The sequence below is a fragment of the Amyelois transitella genome, chromosome 4 (genome assembly GCF_032362555.1).
Source record: "Amyelois transitella isolate CPQ chromosome 4, ilAmyTran1.1, whole genome shotgun sequence".
In the NCBI taxonomy this organism is placed as follows: Eukaryota; Metazoa; Arthropoda; class Insecta; order Lepidoptera; family Pyralidae; genus Amyelois; species Amyelois transitella.
In genome coordinates, this window is record NC_083507.1 from 3,091,792 (window position 1) to 3,113,588 (window position 21,797).

General features: G+C 37.4%; 1 protein-coding gene across 4 annotated transcripts in view; it reads right to left on the reverse strand.

Moving 5' to 3' along the window:
• LOC106129393 (rab GTPase-activating protein 1-like) overlaps window positions 1-21,797 on the reverse strand; it is a 37,287-nt gene that overhangs the window by 5,016 nt on the left and 10,474 nt on the right. For 3 of the 4 annotated variants that reach the window (XM_013327942.2, XM_013327941.2, XM_013327946.2), the window contains 19 exons: window positions 21,192-21,391; window positions 11,731-11,912; window positions 11,360-11,488; window positions 11,055-11,153; window positions 10,389-10,549; window positions 9,924-10,026; window positions 9,286-9,448; window positions 8,797-8,887; window positions 8,266-8,410; window positions 6,759-6,947; window positions 5,706-5,831; window positions 5,219-5,329; window positions 4,549-4,679; window positions 4,115-4,236; window positions 3,756-3,859; window positions 3,305-3,415; window positions 3,001-3,061; window positions 2,230-2,351; window positions 1,867-1,960 (listed from right to left, as the gene is read on the reverse strand). In XM_013327942.2, the coding sequence (XP_013183396.1) occupies window positions 1,867-1,960; window positions 2,230-2,351; window positions 3,001-3,061; window positions 3,305-3,415; window positions 3,756-3,859; window positions 4,115-4,236; window positions 4,549-4,679; window positions 5,219-5,329; window positions 5,706-5,831; window positions 6,759-6,947; window positions 8,266-8,410; window positions 8,797-8,887; window positions 9,286-9,448; window positions 9,924-10,026; window positions 10,389-10,549; window positions 11,055-11,153; window positions 11,360-11,488; window positions 11,731-11,912; window positions 21,192-21,391 (2,444 nt within the window). Of the gene's footprint in view, window positions 1-1,306; window positions 1,344-1,866; window positions 1,961-2,229; window positions 2,352-3,000; window positions 3,062-3,304; window positions 3,416-3,755; window positions 3,860-4,114; window positions 4,237-4,548; window positions 4,680-5,218; window positions 5,330-5,705; window positions 5,832-6,758; window positions 6,948-8,265; window positions 8,411-8,796; window positions 8,888-9,285; window positions 9,449-9,923; window positions 10,027-10,388; window positions 10,550-11,054; window positions 11,154-11,359; window positions 11,489-11,730; window positions 11,913-21,191; window positions 21,392-21,797 lie in introns of those variants that run through there. The other variant, XM_060954274.1, reaches the window with a different exon arrangement.

Consider the following 21,797-nt stretch of genomic DNA (forward strand, 5'->3'; position numbering starts at 1 on the left):
AATAATTTAATTTATTAATTCTCAAGACAGTTTTTTAGTCACATTTATAATCAACTTTGGTTCTGGAACTTCTGAACTTGAATGGCGAAGATAAGTGAGAAACGATACTAAATTTCATGATAATACATAAATTCTAATTTAATCTGTAATGCTAAAAGCCGTGCTCAGTCGCTTCAGAATCCTTCATTTATACTCGAATTAGAAATGTAAGCAATTAACGTGCAAGATGTTGTTTAGTTTTATTATCGTCGAGATTAAAAAGCTATATTTGTTAGTCAAGTAATTAATAAATAAATATATACATGACAAATTATACAGTAAAAGTAGAAAAATAAATCTGCCTTGCCCAAGCAAAACAACGTTACCAAAGCTTTAATAACTACAAAAACAGTGCAAACAGAAACAAGCAAAGAAAAGTGCATGATACATACTGAGAATGAAAGGTGCGGGCGATAGACTAGGTGAGATCCGACAGCGGGTTAATCCAACTCTGTTCAGAAATAAATCTATTGCCACTATACTCCATAAAATAAGTACATAGCTTAATCTCTGTGAGAGTAGGATGGATGAAAATCCTATCTAAATGGGCCCATTCTATCCGTTAGCCTGGGAAAATTATATTCCCATATACGACGAACAGGACTACATTGTGTATTTTCTGATGGTTAACGAAAAACACCGAGCCCCGCTCGGTCACCCAGATACAATGTATGCATTTGACATCTGCCACTTAGATCAAGCTATATTTTATTAACGGTCTATATATGAACACAGTGACATCAGCGATATAATCAATGAAAAGTTATGAGAAAGCAATATGCACACGTAAGTTAGTTATTGTAAATTGAAACAACTAATATTAAACCTTATTATAGGTCGAATTTAAATTATGGGCTTTTTTTATTTTTCACCGGTCTGTATGGAAAGATTTCATAAGCTAGACAAAATAAGGTTTGAAAAAGACACACTAGATATACCACTGGTTTCTGAATAATATAAGACAGAAGGGGTATATAACGTCAAAATTAATTCGAAATAATCAATGTGACACCATCATTGAAGGTTTTTTTTTTCATCTTGCTTCTCAATTCTAAGATTTAATTCACAGCTTGTCAACTGTTGCTAGAACAGCGTACGATATAAGTCGAAGTCATAAATCAATCTTATAGTTTAAAATACAATAATGGCATTCCTAATATTATTTTCAAACAATTTTGATGATTGGAATTGTCTTATATTATTCTGATTTCTTTTAAATAAACGCATACAAAACGCGTACAATACGTACTGAGGCGGAATGCGGAGCTACGCTAGGTGCGTCCCAACAGCCAGTTAGTCAGACTCTGATCAGAAAATTCTTTCATGCAATATCATTGTAGGTCAATATCATTAAGACGGCTTCTCGCGAGATGGACTTGTGAAGACCGTAGGGAAACGTTTCCAAAGTTTCCCTGCGGTCTTAACAGTGTCTTGCAGGTTACCTCTAACAGAGCGAGGTGGAAAACATCCTGCGGCTGATATGATGATGATAAATTTCATTTTAAAAGCAGAACATTTTCAACTGATTCTTCATGACTTATATTAAAGATTATAATATTAAGAAACAATACCTATTTTAAGAAATACACCTGACAACGGACGTGGGGTAAATTTTTATATTGTGATTTAATGATATTCACATAGGTGCTTTGTGACGGTTTGAAATAAAAAAAAATAGTTAAATACTTTTTATTGTACTCGTAGATTGGACATTGGTATATGCAATTTAGTGAAAATTTAAGAAAAAATAAGTTAAAAATCATAAGAAAGCAAAAGGCACAATAAACAAATACAAAATAAAATGAACACAAGCCAACGTAAACTCACTTAGGGTCCGCACCAACCAAGGTGCGACGCTTTGCTTCTGGTTCACAGCTTGCTCCATTTCGTGCATAGCCGCGTTCAACTGGTGGCTTAACTCCTGAATGTATGAAATAAATTAATAAATAAAGTGCCGTGCGGTTCCCAGCACTTTGAAATAGGACCACTCCACATCTTTAAAATGGACATCTTAAAATGCGACTGAGGTAAAAGCATATTCTCGGAATTCTTCTTGTAGGCGACGGAGTGACAACCTGTCAGCAATTGAATCTCCATTCTCATACAGTTGAACGTGGCCTTACAGTCTTTTGAAGACTATCGGCTGTGTCTCCCCTTAAAAGATAAATACGTGATGTATCAAATCATTACCTGATTGCTGCACTGCGCCTGCACATGTTCCAATTTGACCTGCGCCAATTCCAATTCTAACTCGTGAATGCGATTGCGCAGTCTTGCCTCGGTGTCGGTGGACACTGGTTCTCCTTGCTCGGCTATTTTACAGAAAAGATAATGTTTGATTGCAATTAATGTGTGTACAGTCAACGGTAGTAAAACCAGAACCCGCTATTAAAGGTTTGTACAACAGAGGGCTTACAATATACAAAAAAACTAATTTAACGGCCTCTGTGGCGCAACGGTAGTACGCACTGTATTTGGCACCGGAAATCCCGAGTTCGAATCCCGGCCATTGCATGAGGAGAAAAGAACTTTTTCTGATTGGGGTGGGTCTGTTGTTGTTGATGTTTATCTATATAAGTATTTATTATAAAATATAGTACCGTTGAGTTAATATCTCGTAACACAAGTCTCGAACTTACTTCGAGGCTAACTCAATCTATGTAAATTGTCCCGTACATATTTACATATTTAAACGAAAAAAAAATATGTACATTTTAAAGTTCTGTTAAAGTTGTTAAAACTTAAGAATTTAAATATCCTTCTAATCGTAGGAACGCACTATATATAACTACCTGCGAATAGCTTCTTAAGGACAACCTACTTTAATTACTGCATCAAAAATGTGGGTCGCTGTCAGCAGCCAGACATTAAACTTATGATAAACTAAAGCTTTGTCAAGTCTTTCACAGAACGTGTCTTAGCGAACTGTTTGCTAAAAATTAAGATAGTGAAAAAACTCACCTTCTTTATTGTCCTTCTGTTCCAATTTGACACTACATCTGACGCAATCTTTGACGTAATCCTGTAAAAAAGTACAATAGATTTATCTCTAGATAATAAAGATAATTTCAAACTATAGTAGGCTTTGTATCTGATTGCAGACACATGCGTTCAAACAGCTCCGTTCAGAAACGTTCACTTGTCATTACAAGATTAGCCGCTCGTGGCGCTAGTGTAGTTAAGGTATAAACGTTAAATTTTATTTATCCGTGGGTTATTTATAAAATTTTGATAATGTGAACTAAAGTGTACATTTTAAACTTGCCTGTATTTGATGCAGTTGATGGTCCAATCGCGCACAAATGGCGCGGTAATCATTAGTTATGGCCCGGTGAAGATCCGCGTCCTTCTGTGCTTCTTCTGCAGCACTCCATGCCTTTTGAAATATACATTTTGTTAACATTAATAACTTAGTATTCATTTCGCGCAAATGTAGATCTAGCGATTATTAGCGAGCCACCTAGTACGAGTAACACATTTCTTGCTTGCGAGGTGTCTACCAAAGTTAGAAACATAGAATCGCCTCGACAGTTCTTGCGTCAGACATACATGCAAATAAACAATTTTCGCCAATCTCCTACATCTACTAAATATGGAATTACACTCTCACTTTCAATTATCAAAAGTGTAGCCGCCTCTTAAAATAAAATAATCCTATGTTCAAAATGTTTGGAAATGTACCGAAATACGCAAGGTACCGGTATGGAAATGCCCACCTCACGGAGTTCAGTTTCAAACGTTTCCTTCTCCTGCAACAGCTGCGCATTTATCACCTTCAGCTTCTCTAATTCCACTTGTGCCTTCTCTTTCTCAGTAGTTTCTGTGGAAATATTTTTTCTTAATTATAAATTAATTTTCCTAATAAATATAAATGAATCTTCAACCTACATATCTAATTAACCTAAAATTGCGGTAATTTTAGTTCATACAGAGGAAATTGATAAAAAATTCCAGAATGTGCCAAATTTTAAATCTCGACAGCGGTTTGGGCGGTGCGTTAATAAGTCAGTCAATCAATCAGTATTTTCTTTTATATAATTAGAAGAGAAAGATATAGCCTGTATGTATATTATACCTTTCACAAATTTTTCAAACTCCGCTTGATATTTCGCCAGCCGCTTGACTTTGATGCTGCACGCCAATTTCACTATCTGTCTCGGCGCGTCTTCAGCTCTGCACTTCTTTGGTAATGTAACTCTGAAAATATATATTTTATTTACTATGTAGGTAATCAAAACAATATAATCATTTTCTAGGAAGAAATTCCGAATATGAGTAGGTATGACTCAAATTTATTTCCTTAGATATGTCCGTGGCTGAGCCCAATTTTAATTTCTAAAATTTTACACAATACATACATGAGGGGCCAACAGTCTCAAAGAGATTTGTAAGCAACGTTCACTACATAATATCATGAATTCATTTACAAAATTAAAGCTCTGAATTTTTTATGAACTGTAATTTGATATTTGATGGAAAATAATTAGGAATAAGATATAAGATTAGTACCTAAAATATTTGAGTACGCCCTCGAAATCGAGCGCAAGCAAGTCTTTCTTGGATCGGGATAGCAGCGCTAGAGCGACCTGGAACAACGCCTCCACTCCTTGTAACAGGAACACGTCTAGTATATGATACACCTGAAAGAAAAATTAAATATAATTCAGGTTGAAATTTTAACGGATATCCAAGATATCCGTTAAAATTTTTAACCTCTTAAGTAAATAAAAATATGATACAGGTTGTAACAATATTATATGGTCAACCGAGCGTGAAGTTACTGTGCATGGAACTCTATACAGTGGTAATAGAGACGAATTCAAAGTGAATTTAGGCAACTCTATATGCTGTTGACTGTACAAATCACGAGGAAAGGTAATGATTGATAATTTGTAATTTCTGCTCGTATTATGAGTAATTCTACAATTTTGTGTGATGAAATATGAAGGGATCGTAGCAAGTGGAAAGATGTTATCTCTGCCTACCCCTTTGAGAAAGAGTCGTGATTTATGTATGTATGTGAATAATTCATGTAGACAAGAGGTAAAACTGAGGCAGAAACAAAATGCTCGCGTTATCGAAAATGAAGATGTCGAGAAAACTTATAAAATCCTGTGGTCTAGAAACTTGTGATTTGTGCCAGAGTAGAGCAAACTTAAAAAAAATGAATTACACTCACCAATGGCAAGGGGAATTTGACCGTGAACACAGAGAGGAACCACTGCGACGCAAACATATGCGGCTCCACGCCCAACTCTTGGAAGTGAGCGCGCAAGTCCGACAGTTGCTCCTGAAAACATGTAGGTAATTAAGATAAAGAAAAAAAAAACATGGTAGTGGAATCTACATATCAAAGTCATAGGGTTTATATGTTAAAACCTCTATGGTAATGCATAATCTGTAGCCTTTTTCTAAAATAATATAGTCGATGAAAAGCTTAAACATTTCATTAAGTGTAAAAAGACTTTACGAGTGAAACAATAGAACTAGATAGAATCATTAATTTTTATTCTTCACAACACTGAGAAACACGTTTCCTGATTTCTACCAACCAAAACTATAGACTTTTGCTTTCCCTCTGAATCAAATCCAGGACTCACAGTTTGGTGGTCGGTCATGTAAACTAAGTTGGCCTAAGGGCGTCAAGGAACTAAATGAGTACTCACGTCCATGAGGCGGTCCAGCTGATGCAGCCTCATGTAGAGCGTTTCGAAGCCATCTTTGTACAACTCCCGTTGGCCGTAGCCGTACATGAGCCGGACTAGGAGACAGAACGCCTGTTCTTCAGGCATCTGAAAACAAAAGTAATTTTAATAAAACGCCTCACGTTACGAGTATAATGTTTCAGTGTGGTTCCCGGCACCAATTAAAAAAAGAATAGGACTCTATCTCATTCCCATGGATTGTAAAAGGCGACTAAACGATAGGCTTATAAACTTGGGATTCTTCTTTTAGGCGATGGGCTAGCAACCTGTCACTATTTGAATCTCAATTCTTTCATTAAGCCAAACAGCTTAATGTGTCCTATCAGTCTTTGTGGTTGATTGTGTGTGATTTCAGAGCTTCACACGCGCGCTTTCAATCACACTATATAATAGCCCCGTTTCATAGTTTCGCAGTTCAATCGCACCTTCGGCCAATGTTGCCAACTGCCTGTACTTTGCAACGAAACGCGCTACTCGTTTCACAGCGCTCCGTCGATCAAGCGCGCGGTTTAAACGCGCTTGTTAACATGCCATTGCTATAATTATAATTTAAGCCTATGACAAATGCAATACATGGCAACCTCATATCTTAAGTGTTAATACGATTTACGGGTTAACCGTCTAATCTAATATTTAACAAAGCAGTTGTATACTCACGTGTAAAAGTAAAGTTGCCGCCAAGAAGCTAAGTCCCTGGCAGTACCCGATTTCGGTATCGTAGGCCGCGTACGCCCGAGCTATGCGCATGAGCGAATCCTACTTTAGGCCATTCCTTTAATAATACTTTTAGCCTATGCCAAATGCAATTCTAGACCAAAGACCCCTACTGTGATGAGATTAATACATTTTGTAAAAAATAATAGAAGGAAGTAAAATGGCCAACCAGGTTTTTGATATTGAGTTAGAACAATATAAATTGTCAAAAAATAAATAATGGGTATTTTAAATAATATTACACCTACTAGCATCTTAAGTTAACCCTTCTAATACCCAATAAAGCAGTAATATACTCACGTGTAAAAGTAAAGTTGCCGCCAAGAAGCTAAGTCCCTGACAGTACCCGATTTCGGTGTCGTAGACCGCGTACGCCCGAGCGATGCGCCACAGCGAGTCCTGGCCGAGGCCGCCCGCCTCGCGGAAGAAGTCGTGGGCGGGGAACGTGCGGGCGATGTCTCGCTGGATGATCGCGTCTGCTGGACAGTCCTGGAAAAAAAATAGATAGATAGAAAAATAAAACTCTTTATTGCACCATAAGAGTAAAACATACAAAACAACATAAAACAGACAGGGATGGTACAAAGGCGGACTTATCGCTAATGCAATCTCTTCCAGTCAACCTTCTTTCAAAAAAGAAATTTATTTGCATCAAATACATACATATAATCGCGTCGACAGAGCCTTGAATAGTCTTGAAAATACTAAAAGGCAGCGTTTAGCCGTACGGTTTAATAATGGAATTGAGATTGGTGACAGGTTGATAGCCCATCGCCTTCAAAAAAAAGCCCATGTTTATTAGCCATTCCCGTAGTAGCTTTTTACGATATCCATGACAAAGGTATGGGTATTCCGATTCTAAATTGCTGGGAACACACGGCTATTTTATTTGCATTCTATGTTTTGAATGCTAAACGCTCACGTGCTTATAACTAATTGTTTGTTAGTGTAATTAACTTTGGAAAACAACCTGCAAATAAGGGTAGTTTAAATATCCTTTAGGTATATTAGCTGTCAGGTGCTCTTGAGGGCTATTCGGAACCATAAAACTAAGTCAAATTTACAGAAGAAACTGAAATTATTGCACCATAAATCAGTCACAAGACTTTGTAAAATTTTTAGTTTTAATATGGCAATTTGGTATAAATTATTCCCTTTTATTTCATCAAAATCCTAAACAAAACTCTCCAACAGACTAAATTATAGTCTACCAATAAGCCGTCAACTTAAAGCGTTTAAGGGATAGGCTTACAAACTTGAGATTCTTTTTTAGGCGATGGGCTAGCAACCTGTCACTATTCGAATCTCAATTCTGTGTTAAAGCCAAATAGCTGAACGTGGCCTATCAGTCCGCTCAGGACTGTTGGCTCTGTCTACCCCGCAAGGGACATAGACGTGATTATATGTATGTATGTTAAAGCGTTTAATTTCATACATACATACATAAACTCACGCCTCTTTCCCGGAGGGGTAGGCAGAGACTACCTCTTTCCACTTGCCACGATCCCTGCATACTTCCTTTGCTTCATCCACATTCATAACTCTCCTCATGCAAGCTCGGCGGTTTCGGGCACTTTTGACCTGACCCTTCACCAGGACATCCTTAATTTGATCAAGATATGTTCGTCTAGGTCTTCCCACCCCAACCTTTCCCTCCACACTCTCCTTGTATATCTGCTTAGTCAACCTGTTTTCATTCATCCTCTCCACATGACCGAACCATCTCAACATACCCTTTTCTATTCCTGTAACTACATCTTCTTTCACATCACAACACTCGTTTAATTTCAGCTTGTATAATACTCACTTTCGTAATGAGAGTCCTGTAGGTCTCCATAAGTTTGTCATTCTGGTCAATCCCAGCCAGTCTCAGCCACACTTCGCCGCGCAACGCTTCAGGGACGCCGACGCGAACCAACTGATTGAGAGCCCTGGGGCGAGGGCCGGTCCAACTAAAGCAAAATAGATACATAACACATTTTATATAAACCAATAAAAAGAGAACTAAAGGTTAATCCAGTTTAAATTTAATTTTTTTTTAAAGTATTATGAGGTAATCTGAAGCGTTTAAAAAAGATAGACGATAAGACGTATACTTTGTCAACGTTCGTGAATAGTTCTAAATAAAAACTAAATTAGTGATTGTAAGAACGTAACTCATGTCCTCTTAAAACTCCCATTCCTATTCAGTAATCACTATCACTACATAGTATAAAGCTTAAATCTTTAAAATTACGCAACGGATTTTGATGCGGGTTTTTATGTATAATTTTTTCCGAATTTTGCACCCGTGCAAAGCCGGGGCGGGTCGCTAGTAAGATGATAAAGAAGTATTTACCTTCTTAGCACTTGCGCCCAGTTGACCAGAACATCCTCCTCGCAATCTTTGGAGACTTCGCCGGTCCCGCTCAGTAAGGGCTCATCTCCATCTATAACAACAAAGATACATCATCGGCTAATAAAAAGATTGTTTTTAAATTGTAAGGGTGTTTTAATCACCATGTTACGACTTACACCGTGTCAAAATTTATGGTCCAGTAATAATATTCTAGATTATAAAGCCATAAAGTCGATATATGTATCCGTCAACACAAGTTTTGAACTTATTCTATAACTGAATACATTCATTTATATAATCATATCCCTTGCGGGGTAGACAGAGCCAACAGTCTTGAAAAGACTGAATGGCCATGTTCAGCTATTTGGCTTAATGATAGAATTGAGATTCAAATAGTGACAGGTTGCTAGTCCATCGCCTAAAAGAAGAAACCAGATGAATGAATGAATGAAAAGAAAACAGAGAAGAAATGAATTTAGTATCACTGACCTGAGTCGGGCTCCGAAGGGGAAGGCGGCGCGGGCGCGCTGGACAGTGGCGACGGCAGCAAACTAGACAGAGACAGAGGGAGGTTCAGCCGGGACCGGTCCAGTTCACCGGACGTCTCCACGTTGGTCACCTCGTATTGCAACTGGCCATACTCGTCGACGCTCTGAAAAATAAAATTATTTTGAAAATTGTTATGATCTGAATAACTGAGAATAGTGGCGATACTAGCCCTTTCTTTTCGTGCTAACCTCTCTGAAAACAAGCTCGGGGTGCGACATTTTACCATGATCTTGGATAGGAAGGGTCTGATTTTTGCACGTAGCTATGAATTTCTATTGTCTAAACCGAATACTACTGCCTTTTTCTCATGCTAAAAAGGGCAAGTAAATAATAAGCTAATATATTAATAAAGTTGACCAAAAACAATATTTTACGATAAGAGTTTAGACTGAAAATTCCAATACTATGTTGTACATGCCAACCAAGACAAGTATTACTGAGTTAAATTTTTGCAGTGGTTGTTCCTATTAAAATAATCTGCGAAAGAGGTGATGATTACAAATAAATTCATTTTCAATTAGTAACATTATATTCTAAACCACATGAGTTGCAAACTCCTTAAACAAGTCAAAACTAACCTCTTTGAGATTAATGTAGAATTCTTGTACGAGCGGCCGCTTGAAATAATACCAAAACTTTTCATTCGGAGGGAATATTTTTACAGGAGTTTCTATCACCAATCTGTAAAAAAAAACACATAATTGAATTTAATTAATGCAAGCTTGACTAGGATTGAATGTTTCGCCATACGAGCATCGATTAGCCTAAAACATAAACTAAATTAAATTAAATTTTTCCAAATGTTATTGTTTAGGCAGAGACATCATCTTTGCACTTGCCACGATTCCTACATAGTTCTTTGTTTATTATTTTATTTTACAGCAGCCTGTCACTATTTCAATCTCATATCAATCACTAAGCCAAACAGCTATACGTGTCCTTTTAGTCGTTTCAAGACTATTGGCCCTGCCTCCCCCGCAAGGGATATAGACGTGATTGTAAGTATGTATGATTTATTTTCTATAAATACAGTTACAACATACCTCAGTGGATCCGGAATGCCCCTAATGACGAGGTCCAAAGCCAGCGACATGAAATCGGGCGCGCCGTCGCCGCCCGACGTGTTGAACGCCGCCAGCGCCGCGTCCCCGGCGTTCCACAGGGCGCACACTGAACAACTCGAACCGCCAGCTGAACCGCTCACCTAGGTATAAGAAAATTTACATACATACATACAATCAAGTCTATTAGGGGGTAGAATGAGTGAACAGTTTATAAATAATACTGGTATTAAACGCGCATGTAACATACCTATATTTTATCTCTCCGTCCGAGATAATAAAAATTAGTAAAAAAAGTAATAAAAATTTAAAAACCCCTGCCTCTCTGACTGACCAAAAATCAACTTTACATTTTTAAGGAGTTATGAAAAAAATATTAATGCCGACATTTTGTAGGCTGATTTCCATCAAACATCTTTAGCTATGTTTGAGCTTTGTTTACAGTGCAGAAAAATTCATCTTTAAAAAAAATCAATGTTATACCACTCAACCGGTCTACTTGGAATTTTGCATACATCCGGACGAGTACGAAGTACGAAAGAAGACGTAAGAGTACGAGGAGTAAGATATAAGTTACTTTTCAAGCGGGCCTTGTACTTTTCACATGGCCCAAGATTACGTAATCTATAAATTCTCGACAATGCTTACCATTTCCAGCAGTCGCATATCGGAGTGTTTGACTGATTGCCCAGGTGCTAATAGTATTCCGAAGCATCGCTCGATGAACAATCCGCCAGTGTATGTAGCCTGAAATAATACAATGAGATGAATTAAATACAATACCATTGCATATAACATATTTTTTCTTCATATTTACTTTTCCTCTCACAAATCATTTCTGGAGTCACCTATATTGATTAATTTTTCGAGGCGGTGGATGTGACATGGTCAGATATTTGTTCTTTTAAGATTCCCTGAAGAGCTGAATGTATTTCGCACGCATGTTTGTATACCTGTTGATCTTCGGATTCGTTTGTTCGCGCGTTCTTGTTGACTTGCGTCACGTTGACGGTCACTTGTTTGTCGATGCCCCCGCGCATCTTGAACCCGAGCCGCTCCTTCGGCACGTGGCTGAATGTTCCCTGTCAATGTCAATGTTTTATTTTAACACATTAAAGAAATATTTATTTTAATTTTTAATAAACTTTACCACAGTCATAACTATTTTTAGTAAACTTTACATTGAATGAATACCAATATCTTCTTAAAAACTTATTACATTACTTTTAAAAATTGTTGTCATGGAGGGCGCTGTAATTAGTTTCTCTATCGAGAAAGGCGCCATAGATGTAACTTTAATAAACCTTTTTTTCTAATAAAATACCTTGGCATCAATCTCCTTGATGTCCACAGTGCATTCCAAGACATGCATCAACTGCATAGGCAGCGCTGCACTTCCCACAGCCTCAGTAAGAGATCCAGTCATAGAGGGCGCTGCGCTCAACTCCCCAATCAAAGACGACGCCATTGATCGTGGAATGCGCTCAAACGCTTTGGAGAAACAGCCTGTAAATAAAAACAGTCGTTTAATAAGGGCGACCATTCGATGATGGCGTGTCTAGGAGAGACCTTACGGGTATCGTCAGCCCAAGAATAGGGGATGAGTAATACTGAATCAAATTGACACTGTAGATGAGGTTTTGTTGAGGGTGTCTGTAAGAGAGGAAAACGCGAGTGCAGAACACTCCTCCCATGATTCAGCTCGTATAACCGAAAGGTTGGTAAACCCTTGGGTGGTAGTGGGATGTCAGTTACTAAGTTAACATAAAAGTCCTAAAAGTGATGGCCGTGCCCCACGTACCGTACCTCATCGTACTCGCCGCAGGGATCGCTTTTGCACATGTACTTACATATTGCGGTGCGACTGAGTGCGCGAAATTGCATACAAATTCATAAAAAAAAATATTTAAAAACGGCGATCATTAAATGGTTATTTGAATATGTCTGAATTTTCAGATCCACCGTGGTTCAGAAAGAAATTATTGTCATCGTCTTGATAACTGAAAATTGTATAAATGATCCTATTGTATTTGTCCCTTAAATTATATAAAGTGTGGAAACAATTATAAACCATCAATATGCCATATTTTAGCTGTTAATCAATAATATTTTCAACCCTGTAATTTTACATTAAAGTGTATGCAATTTTTTCTCATTTATATGTATTGTAATTTGTTTAACACTAATGGAATAAAATACAATAAATAGGTAGCAATCTAAAGTACAGTCACAGTAAATATAATGTCCCAACATAAAAATTTATTTGTTTGTTTGTTACCTTCACTGGTAAGCCAATGAACCTATCTATCTGTATACTACTCTGTCAAGAAAGTAGCAGGAAAAGATCAATAATACACAAACTGTTTGTTATTCATCCAAATTTATTTTATCACCTTCAAAATATGCTCCTTTAGAAACGATACACTTACGCCAACGAATAATCCAATCATCAAAACATTTTTTAAACGCTGTTTCCGGAATTGAGGTCAGTTCTCGCCGCGAATTCTCTTTTATGTCTTCTACCGATTGAAAACGGGTGCCACGAAGTGGTAATTTGAGTTTAGGAAAAAGAAAAAAGTCGGCTGGAGCCATATCTGGTGAATATGGTGTTTGCTCGATGGTATTTGTTGAGTGTTTGGTTAAAAATTCGTTCACAATGATGGCCTTGTGCGAAGGTGCATTATCATGGTGCAAAATCCAAGAATTTTCTTTCCACAAATCTGGCCTTTTTCGTCGGATTTGCTCTCTTAAACGCCGAATAACACTCAAATAATATTCCTTATTTACCGTTTGACCTTCCGGCAAGAATTCCGAGTGCACAACACCGCGATAGTCAAAGAAAACAGTCAACATGAGTTTGACTTTTGAACGACTTTGGCGTGGTTTTTTCGGTTTCGGTTCAGTTGGAAGGCGCCACTCCGAAGCTTGTTGACTAGTTTGCATGTCAAACTCGTAAACCCACGTCTCGTCACCAGTAACAATGCGTTTCATGAATGTTGGGTCGGAATTGACTCGTTCTAGCATGTCCTCAGCGACTCTCATGCGATTGAGTTTTTGAAAAAAATTCAGGTCTTTTGGGACTAGCCGAGCGGCAACATGTTTCATACCCAAATTATTAGTTAAAATGGTACGGATCGACTCGTGAGATACAGAAAGTTCGGTGGCTATCTCTCTCAAAGTTGAATGAGGATTTTCAGTCACTATTTCCTTCACTTTTGCGATGTTAACTTCAGTTGCAGACGTTGATGGCCTACCAGAGCGAGGCAAATCTTCCATCACATCTCGACCGCTTTTGAACGCTTTGTACCACTCATAAGCACGAGTTTTTGATAAAGTCGATTCACCGTAAGCCTTCTGTAACATTTTCAGTGACTCCGAACACGATATTCCATTGGCAATGCAAAATTTAAGACAAACTCTTTGTTCGATGTTTTTATCCATTATGAAATTAGCAATACACACTAGATATGATATAACTAAAAATAGCACTGTATTTAATGTAAACAACAGATGCAACTCAAACTCCGCGCCAAAATGGAAAACAGTTGTGCCAATCTAACAACAACAAAAAAAACAAAAATTTGAATTTGGAACCATAAATAAATAATCCATTCCCGATACTTTTCTGACTGAATGTACATATAGTGGGAGTACGGAAAAGGACAGAGGGTGCTTTTCACGCGGGCACCGTGAACCGTGGGTGAAAAGGAGGTTAATCATCCTACTACTATTATAAAGGCGAAAGTTTGTATGGATGTATGGATGTTTGTTACTCTTTCACGCAAAAACTACTGAACCGATTACCATGAAATTTGGTATGTAGGTAGCTGAAGACCCAGAATAACACATAGGCTACTTTTTATCCCAGAGTTCCCGCGGGATTGATAGGGTTTCCATGCGGACGAAGTCGCGGGCGGCCTCTAGTATTCCATATTCTCATCTTTGCGTGTTCCCAGATTCACCCTCCCCTACTACTGATATATGCTAGTAGCCCGCTACACATTTTATATTTTATTTTATTTTTGTTTATTATTATTATTTGATAACAAACATTTGAGCTACTTTTTATCCCAGAGTTCCCGCGGGATTGATAGGGTTTCCATGCGGACGAAGTCGCGGGCGGCCTCTAGTATTCCATATTCTCATCTTTGCGTGTTCCCAGATTCACCCTCCCCTACTACTGATATATGCTAGTAGCCCGCTACACATTTTATATTTTATTTTATTTTTGTTTATTATTATTATTTGATAACAAACATTTGAGTCCGAGCGTACGTTTTTGTCATGTTTAATTTCAAGCTTTTTACGTTTGATTATTGCAATAACTTATTTATACACGAAATTGTTTCCATACATAATTTATATTTAAGCAGATAATGATTAAATATTCCTTTAGTTTACCTCGAGTCGTCGCCAATTATGTTATGGAGAGGTATGTTCATATGTTTCTATTAATTTAATTTATTCTCTAATTATCTACTCTTAGCTCTATTGTCTTAACATCTATTTTTCATATTTTGCTCTAATTTCTTTGACTGAATATTAACATTAAAATATTTCGAATAAAATTTTATACATATCCAGAGTGTAAAGTCTTATCAACATCTAATTAATAGAACACAAAAGCTTGTTAGATATGCAAGAAACTTCTATATTTTATTGAAACTTAAAGAAAAAAAAATTAGCTCTGCCCTTGCCTCATAATCTTATTTTTTTTTTACTATTTACAGGTACTATTTTCTTATTGGCGATTCAAGTGATCACGACATTTGGTTGGGATAAAACGCGATACCACAAAACCAGCCGAACAAATACGCTATCCATACGTTTAAGTGGGAATAACGATCGCACATATGAAAATGACATCGCATACCTATTGGCCAAATCACATTCGCCAAGGCTCCAATCAGTTTACCCTAAGCCTTGCGCTACGACAGACGTTTTCAAACCTAACCAAGCAATAGTTGAAACCGAGGTGATTCAAAATGATGGTCGGAATAACCGTGAGCTCAATACCGCCCAATTAAAACAAGCAGATATTTATTACAAAACTGGATTTTTACCAAATCATAGAGGTATTAGACCACCGGATACCCAAACCTCTCATTCCGAAGGCTATAATTCAGTTCCAATAACAACTGATTACGGATCTTCAATGATGGGAAAATTAAATCATCCAAATACATACAAGTCATATACGGTACAAATTCCTGATTATTATCAAGGGCAAACAAAATTATATGACGATTATTCCGTGCACTATTCCAAGGGCACTGTGTGCGGAACTGACCAGAGAACATACAAAAGTTATAGAGATCTGAAGTTAACTCACATGTTAGAACCAAATGTAAAATTGTTACACCTAGGGTCATGTCACACACCTTACAGTGGTATACGTTCAAAGCATCCTGTAGGACGATGTTTAAACTGCCTAACAAGTATTGTAAGTAATATCTTCGGAGGCCACGAGAGTCGTACAAACTACTATCCGTTTGTTCCGAATGACTTTAATAAAAACAATTACGAAAATAACATCAATAAAAACAAAGAAAATAAATTTAATAATAATCATAGATATAATGAGAGTAACCTTGATAATAACAATAACTTTAATGATAATATTTTAAATAAAGAAAATAATTTAAATAGAAATAATTACAAACAGAATATATTCAACAAGAAACAATTTAACCAGCAAGGCTTTTCTAACAGTCAATTCCAAAAAACGAAAAATAAAAAGAATGGTTTTAACCATATATGGCATTCACCACATGGTCATAAAATCTCGCAAAATAACATCAAAATTCCATTTGACAGCAACTTGAATAAAAATCAATACGACACTAACTTAAATATTAACCAATATGAAAATAACTTAAATACTGACCAGTATGATAAAGTCAATTGTGTTCAATTTGACAATAAATGTAACAATCATCAATATGGCAACAACTTGAATACTAACCAATATGATATTAACGTAAATAATAATCAATACGACAATAATTTGAATAATCAATATGACAATGAATTCAATAATAACTTTGTTAAAGACACCTTCAATCAGAATTGTTACGGTGGATTTTGTAAATATATACCAAGTGGTAAAGGTGGCAGTGGGGGTGGGGGCGGTGGCGGCGGAGGAGGAGGAGGAGGTGGTGGTGGAGGGGGAGGAGGTGGTGGTGGAGGGGGAGGCGGAAGTGGAGGTAGTGGATGGGGTTGGGGAAAAGGTCAAGATGATAGCAATGGACAACGTGGAAATGGAGCCGGAAGTGGTGGAGGAGGCGGTGGCAGCGGTGGCGGCGGTGGCGGCGGTGGCGGCGGTGGAGGAGGTGGCGGTGGCGGCGGAAGAGGTGATGGCGGGGGAGGTGGAAAAGGTGGTGAAAGAAGTGGAAGGGGTTGGGGACAAAGCGAAGGCAAAGATAGTAGCAACGGACAACGTGGCGGAGGAGATGAACGCGGTGGCGGGGGAAGAGGACGTGGTGGCGGAGGCGGAATCGGAAAGAGTTGTGGAAATCGCCAAGACGAAGATAGTAGCAATGGAAAACGTGGTGGAGGAGGTGGAATCGGCGGGGTTTGGGTAAGAGACCAAGATAGCAAAAACAGACAACGACCAGGCAGAGTAGGCCACCGTGGCTTTGGTAATTATAGAAAATTTACTAGCCGTCCATGCCGTCCCAATCAATCATACCCAAAAGATAATTGCAATATTGGTGTTGGTGCGGGAATTATAGGCGGTAACAGTTATGGAGGATTTTCGACTTTTGGCGGATATGGTTACGGGGGCGACGCCATTGGTGGTGGATTTGGTGCTTTTATAATGGGTAGAGAAGGACCTCCATAGACAACAACCTGAATATTTAAGAGTATGTCTATGTAGTTAGGTCTTCCCAGTTTCATTTGTCTATTCCTACGAAGATGTATGCCCATTGGACATACCTGAGCTGAATACAATTACAATTAAATTTTTATCCAATTGTCCAACGTGCATTAGGTAGATATGTAACAAAAAAATGTAAAATTTTATACACCAGTGACATTTTATTTGATTACAAATATATAAAACTGACTAAATATTCTTACTTAAAATGCGACGTTAATTTTTACAACTTTCTTTTGTTTGTAACTTAGATCGTGTTACATCACGGACGCAACATAAATAAAGAGTTACTCTGGTCTACCAAATACTGTTGTTAATTAATTTGGGACTAGGTCAATCTTTATGATTTTATCAATCAGATTTAAAACATCACAATGAATATTCTTCTTAGCATCGGTCTGTGTAAAAACATATTACATTAAGTTATACCAGTATAATCTGTAAAATGATAAATAATGTTGATTGGATAAGGATTGAATGTCACGGGTGGGCGGCATCCGATCGCGCCGCGTCTGTTTTCTAGTGTTTAACATAATCTACGTAGACGCTACAATGCAATAGAGGCGGCTGAGTTAACGAACTTTCTCATCATTTCACTTATCAAGACGACGAGTTGCGTTACGGTTGCCGCTTATCATCTCGCTTCGTATCGACAAGTCATCTGGTACTTTGCGTTTAAATATACATGAAAAGTTATAATATCGGAAAAGCTAGACTCGTGTCTTGGTTGCGAGCCCATCAAATAAATATCTAGCCCATCCCTCGAAATACTTTTACGACAACGAGTCTACGTTCACAGACAAGCATAAATTTTGATTGTACTCGTACATATTTAGTGTTGAGATACTATAACTTTGATACATTGAATGCATTACTTATCCATATATAAGTACAAGACACCAAGTGAATCATTAGTTATCAATATTCATACCTATTTCAAGACGTCGTATAGTTCTTTGTAATTTTACAAATGGTAAGTGCCGTGTATTTCCCGATATCAATAGAAAAATAATAGGACCACTCCACCTCTCTTCCATGGATGTCGTAATAGATGACTAAGAGATAGGCTTATAAACTTGAATAGGATTCTTCCTTTCAGCGTTCGGCTAGCAACCTGTTACTATGAATCTCAATTTTATCATTAAGACAAACAGCTGAACGTGACCTCTGTCTACGCCGCCAAGGATATAGACGTGATTGTGACGTGAAATGTAGAAGATAATTCAAAATTGATTTACATGACAAACATACCGAAATGACGAAATTAATAATCAAAGAACGTACAGCAGTCACAAAACAAACACTTTTTTACACCATTGAACTACACTAATTCATTTCCAAGACTATTTTTGTCAACCCTTTTGCACTAATCGACTCTCAAACCGCACAGTTAATAACTTTAAAGGCTACAAATTTTAATTTAAGAACACATTCTGTTACTTCCCAATTAAAAAATTAAAATAAAAGAAGAATAACGTTCACGCGTCTGCGCTCACCGAATACTGAAGAGAATGAATGAACATAAAAACAAACGAATTAACATGATAAGGTATTCCGTGTACGGCGCTATTCTGAACATGACTAACTCAGAACTAAATGAATTTATTCTTATTAGTCCCATTAAAATTGAATTTGTATTTTTCTTATACGTTTTTCAACTGTTTTCAAATAGATGGATCCTGGACGGATTTTTAATGAAATTTAGTACACGGGTAGTACCTATATAACGAGTAGTGTATAACTGAAGTAATTTTTATCCTGAATTTCTCACAGGTGGGAAGTCCTGGGAAATCTCGTCTCTTCTCGAATCTTTAACTCTAAAAGGGCTTACTCCATTTCCGGCGTCTCTTATTATCGCCGGAAATATTAGTCCTTTCATGTAATTCTAAACATTATTTTTTACATTTATCATAATGTGTAGACTCAATTACATGATGATGTGACTTGTCACTCTTCTCAAGACTGTCGGCTCTGTCTAACCCTTAAGAAATGAGAACGTTAGTAGGTATATGTATGTATGTGTAGAATCAGCCGCCATTTAATGACATTAACAAAAGTATTACGTCGGTGGGTGTCTCATTTAGGTCATTACGAGGCTCGTATATCTGTTCTAATTTTATCTGTTTGCAAGCTATCAGTCAGTGACATTCATGTGGAAATTTTGTTTACATTTCACCTACCCATCCTAGTTTAGTCACCATTGAATCGTTATATACATACATACATATCATCACGTCTATATATGAATTTTGGGGTAGACAGAGCCAAACATCTTGCAAAAAAAAACAGACTGAAAGGTCACGTTCAGCTGTTTGACTTAATGATAGAATTAAGATTCAAATAATATAACCATAATAAAAAGTGAATATCAAGAAATCTATTTTCTGTGGCATTTATTTGCGTGGAAATATGTCTAAAAATAAATTTCGTATCTTATGTACCATTAACCTTTAAGATTTATCGATATTTAAGCAATATAATGTGTACACCCACATACCTATATACTTACCACTTTTGAGATGCAACACGTAAACGAAATATAAACAAGAAGTATATACATAAAAGAAATACACAAAAGGTGAACCAATATTTATAAAATGTTAGAATAAATAAACAAACTTGTCACTTCGCGCACTCTAGTCGAACGGCACAAATTTGTTTGAAATCATTGGCCGTAATGATAGTTCTAATCATGACGACTGAACACTCAAACATGCGCACACGCACCACTGTTTGATGAATCAATTTAGACATTATCATGTGCTACATACACCTAGAAATATTGTTTTTGACGTCACGTCACGTGGACTCTATTTTAAATATGAAAATAAATTGACCGTTATTTAGTTTAGTTACATATAAAAAGAAAACCATTCTAAAAAAGCAAAACAAGTTCGGAAAAAGTGCAGCAGTAGTGTGCTTGTCTGTGACTCCGGAGGTCCCGGGTTCAAATCCCGGCCAGGGCATAATGAGAAACGAACTTTTTGTAATTTGCCTGATTCTTGGCTGTATATCTATATAAATATTTAAATATTTATTATAAAATATGGTATCGTCGAGTTAGTATCTCGTAACAGAAGTTTTGAACTTACTTGGAGGCCAACTCAGTTAGTCAATATATAAGTTAATCAACATACATACATATGGTCACCTCTATATCCCTTGCGGGGTAGACATAGCTGAACGTGGCCATGCAGTATTTTCAAGAGTGTTCGCTCTGTCTACCCCGCAAGGTATATAGACGTGATTATATGTATGTATATTTACGGAACACGTTTATTCGCACATCAAAGCGGTATCAGAAGAGAGAGATTTCACCATAACATTTTAAAGGAACCGTTGCCCTTACTTAAAAATAAAAATGTTTGCCATATTAAGAAATTATTAAAAATATTTAATAACTAGTGTTAGGATTCCAACAGTACCTACATTAAGTGTAACAAAATGGCATACTTATCCGAACAGCTGCCTAATGTATAAGGAGTCAATATTTTTTATTATTTTGACGCGTATAACATGGGCGAGTTGATTGTACTGATGAACGGACTTACTAACCTCCGTTAGTTTGGCTGACCTGAGAACCTTTTTATTATTACCCATCCAAAAATATTATAAAAAAATATATTTGGTAATTTTGGTTACGAATACTGGACCGGTTTTAATAATATTGCACGCAGACTGTCAAATATACAATTTCCTTGAAATACCCACAGAAGCGAAGCCCCGCGCCAAAGTTAGTTATAGACAACGAGACTTACTTGGTCTTGACTACGATAGTCTTAGAACCAAAGACGCGGTAGACAAAAGAAGTCCGGTGGAAAGAGAGAAGTGGCAAAGCGGACCCCAGGCCCTGAAGCTCAATGGCAGAGGGTGCAACTGGGAACACACAGAAGAGCGAGACTTACTTGAAACCTGGTTGACGGCCTCAGCTATATGGCACCGAAACACATGGCATCTATACACGGCGGATTCCTTGGTTTCGCCGTGGGACCAGGTGAAGGCGAAACAGGACGCCACGGGGGAACCCGCGGCGCCGCGAGCGTAGAAAGATATCCTGTTCACGGCGTATCTCGTCATCACGCTGTTCGAATCCGCTTGGTACAGTCTGGAAATATTATTTTATGTAAGCATTTATTTGATACTTTATGTACAATTTAACTTGCTGATAAATCCTAATATAAACCTGGTTTGTGCTAGGCAAAGGCGAGTAAGTCAGACGTCAAGAGTTTAAAAGCGTTCCAAAGTGCACAGTTTCAAATTTTACCGAAGCTATTTAATATTATGTAAGTTAGGTTTCTCTTCAACGCCCTGTATAAAATTCTGTCTTTCCAGCTCCAGGATTATGACCACAGGCGGACCCCGGGCTTCTCTCTACCCGACGAGGACCCAACCTGGACCAACTACAGGAGCATGATGATGACTTGATATAGTACTCCAAATAAAACATGACAACCATTAAGCTTATTGTTTATCCAGCAGAGTAGAAAAGGCATCGAACTCAGTTCCATCAT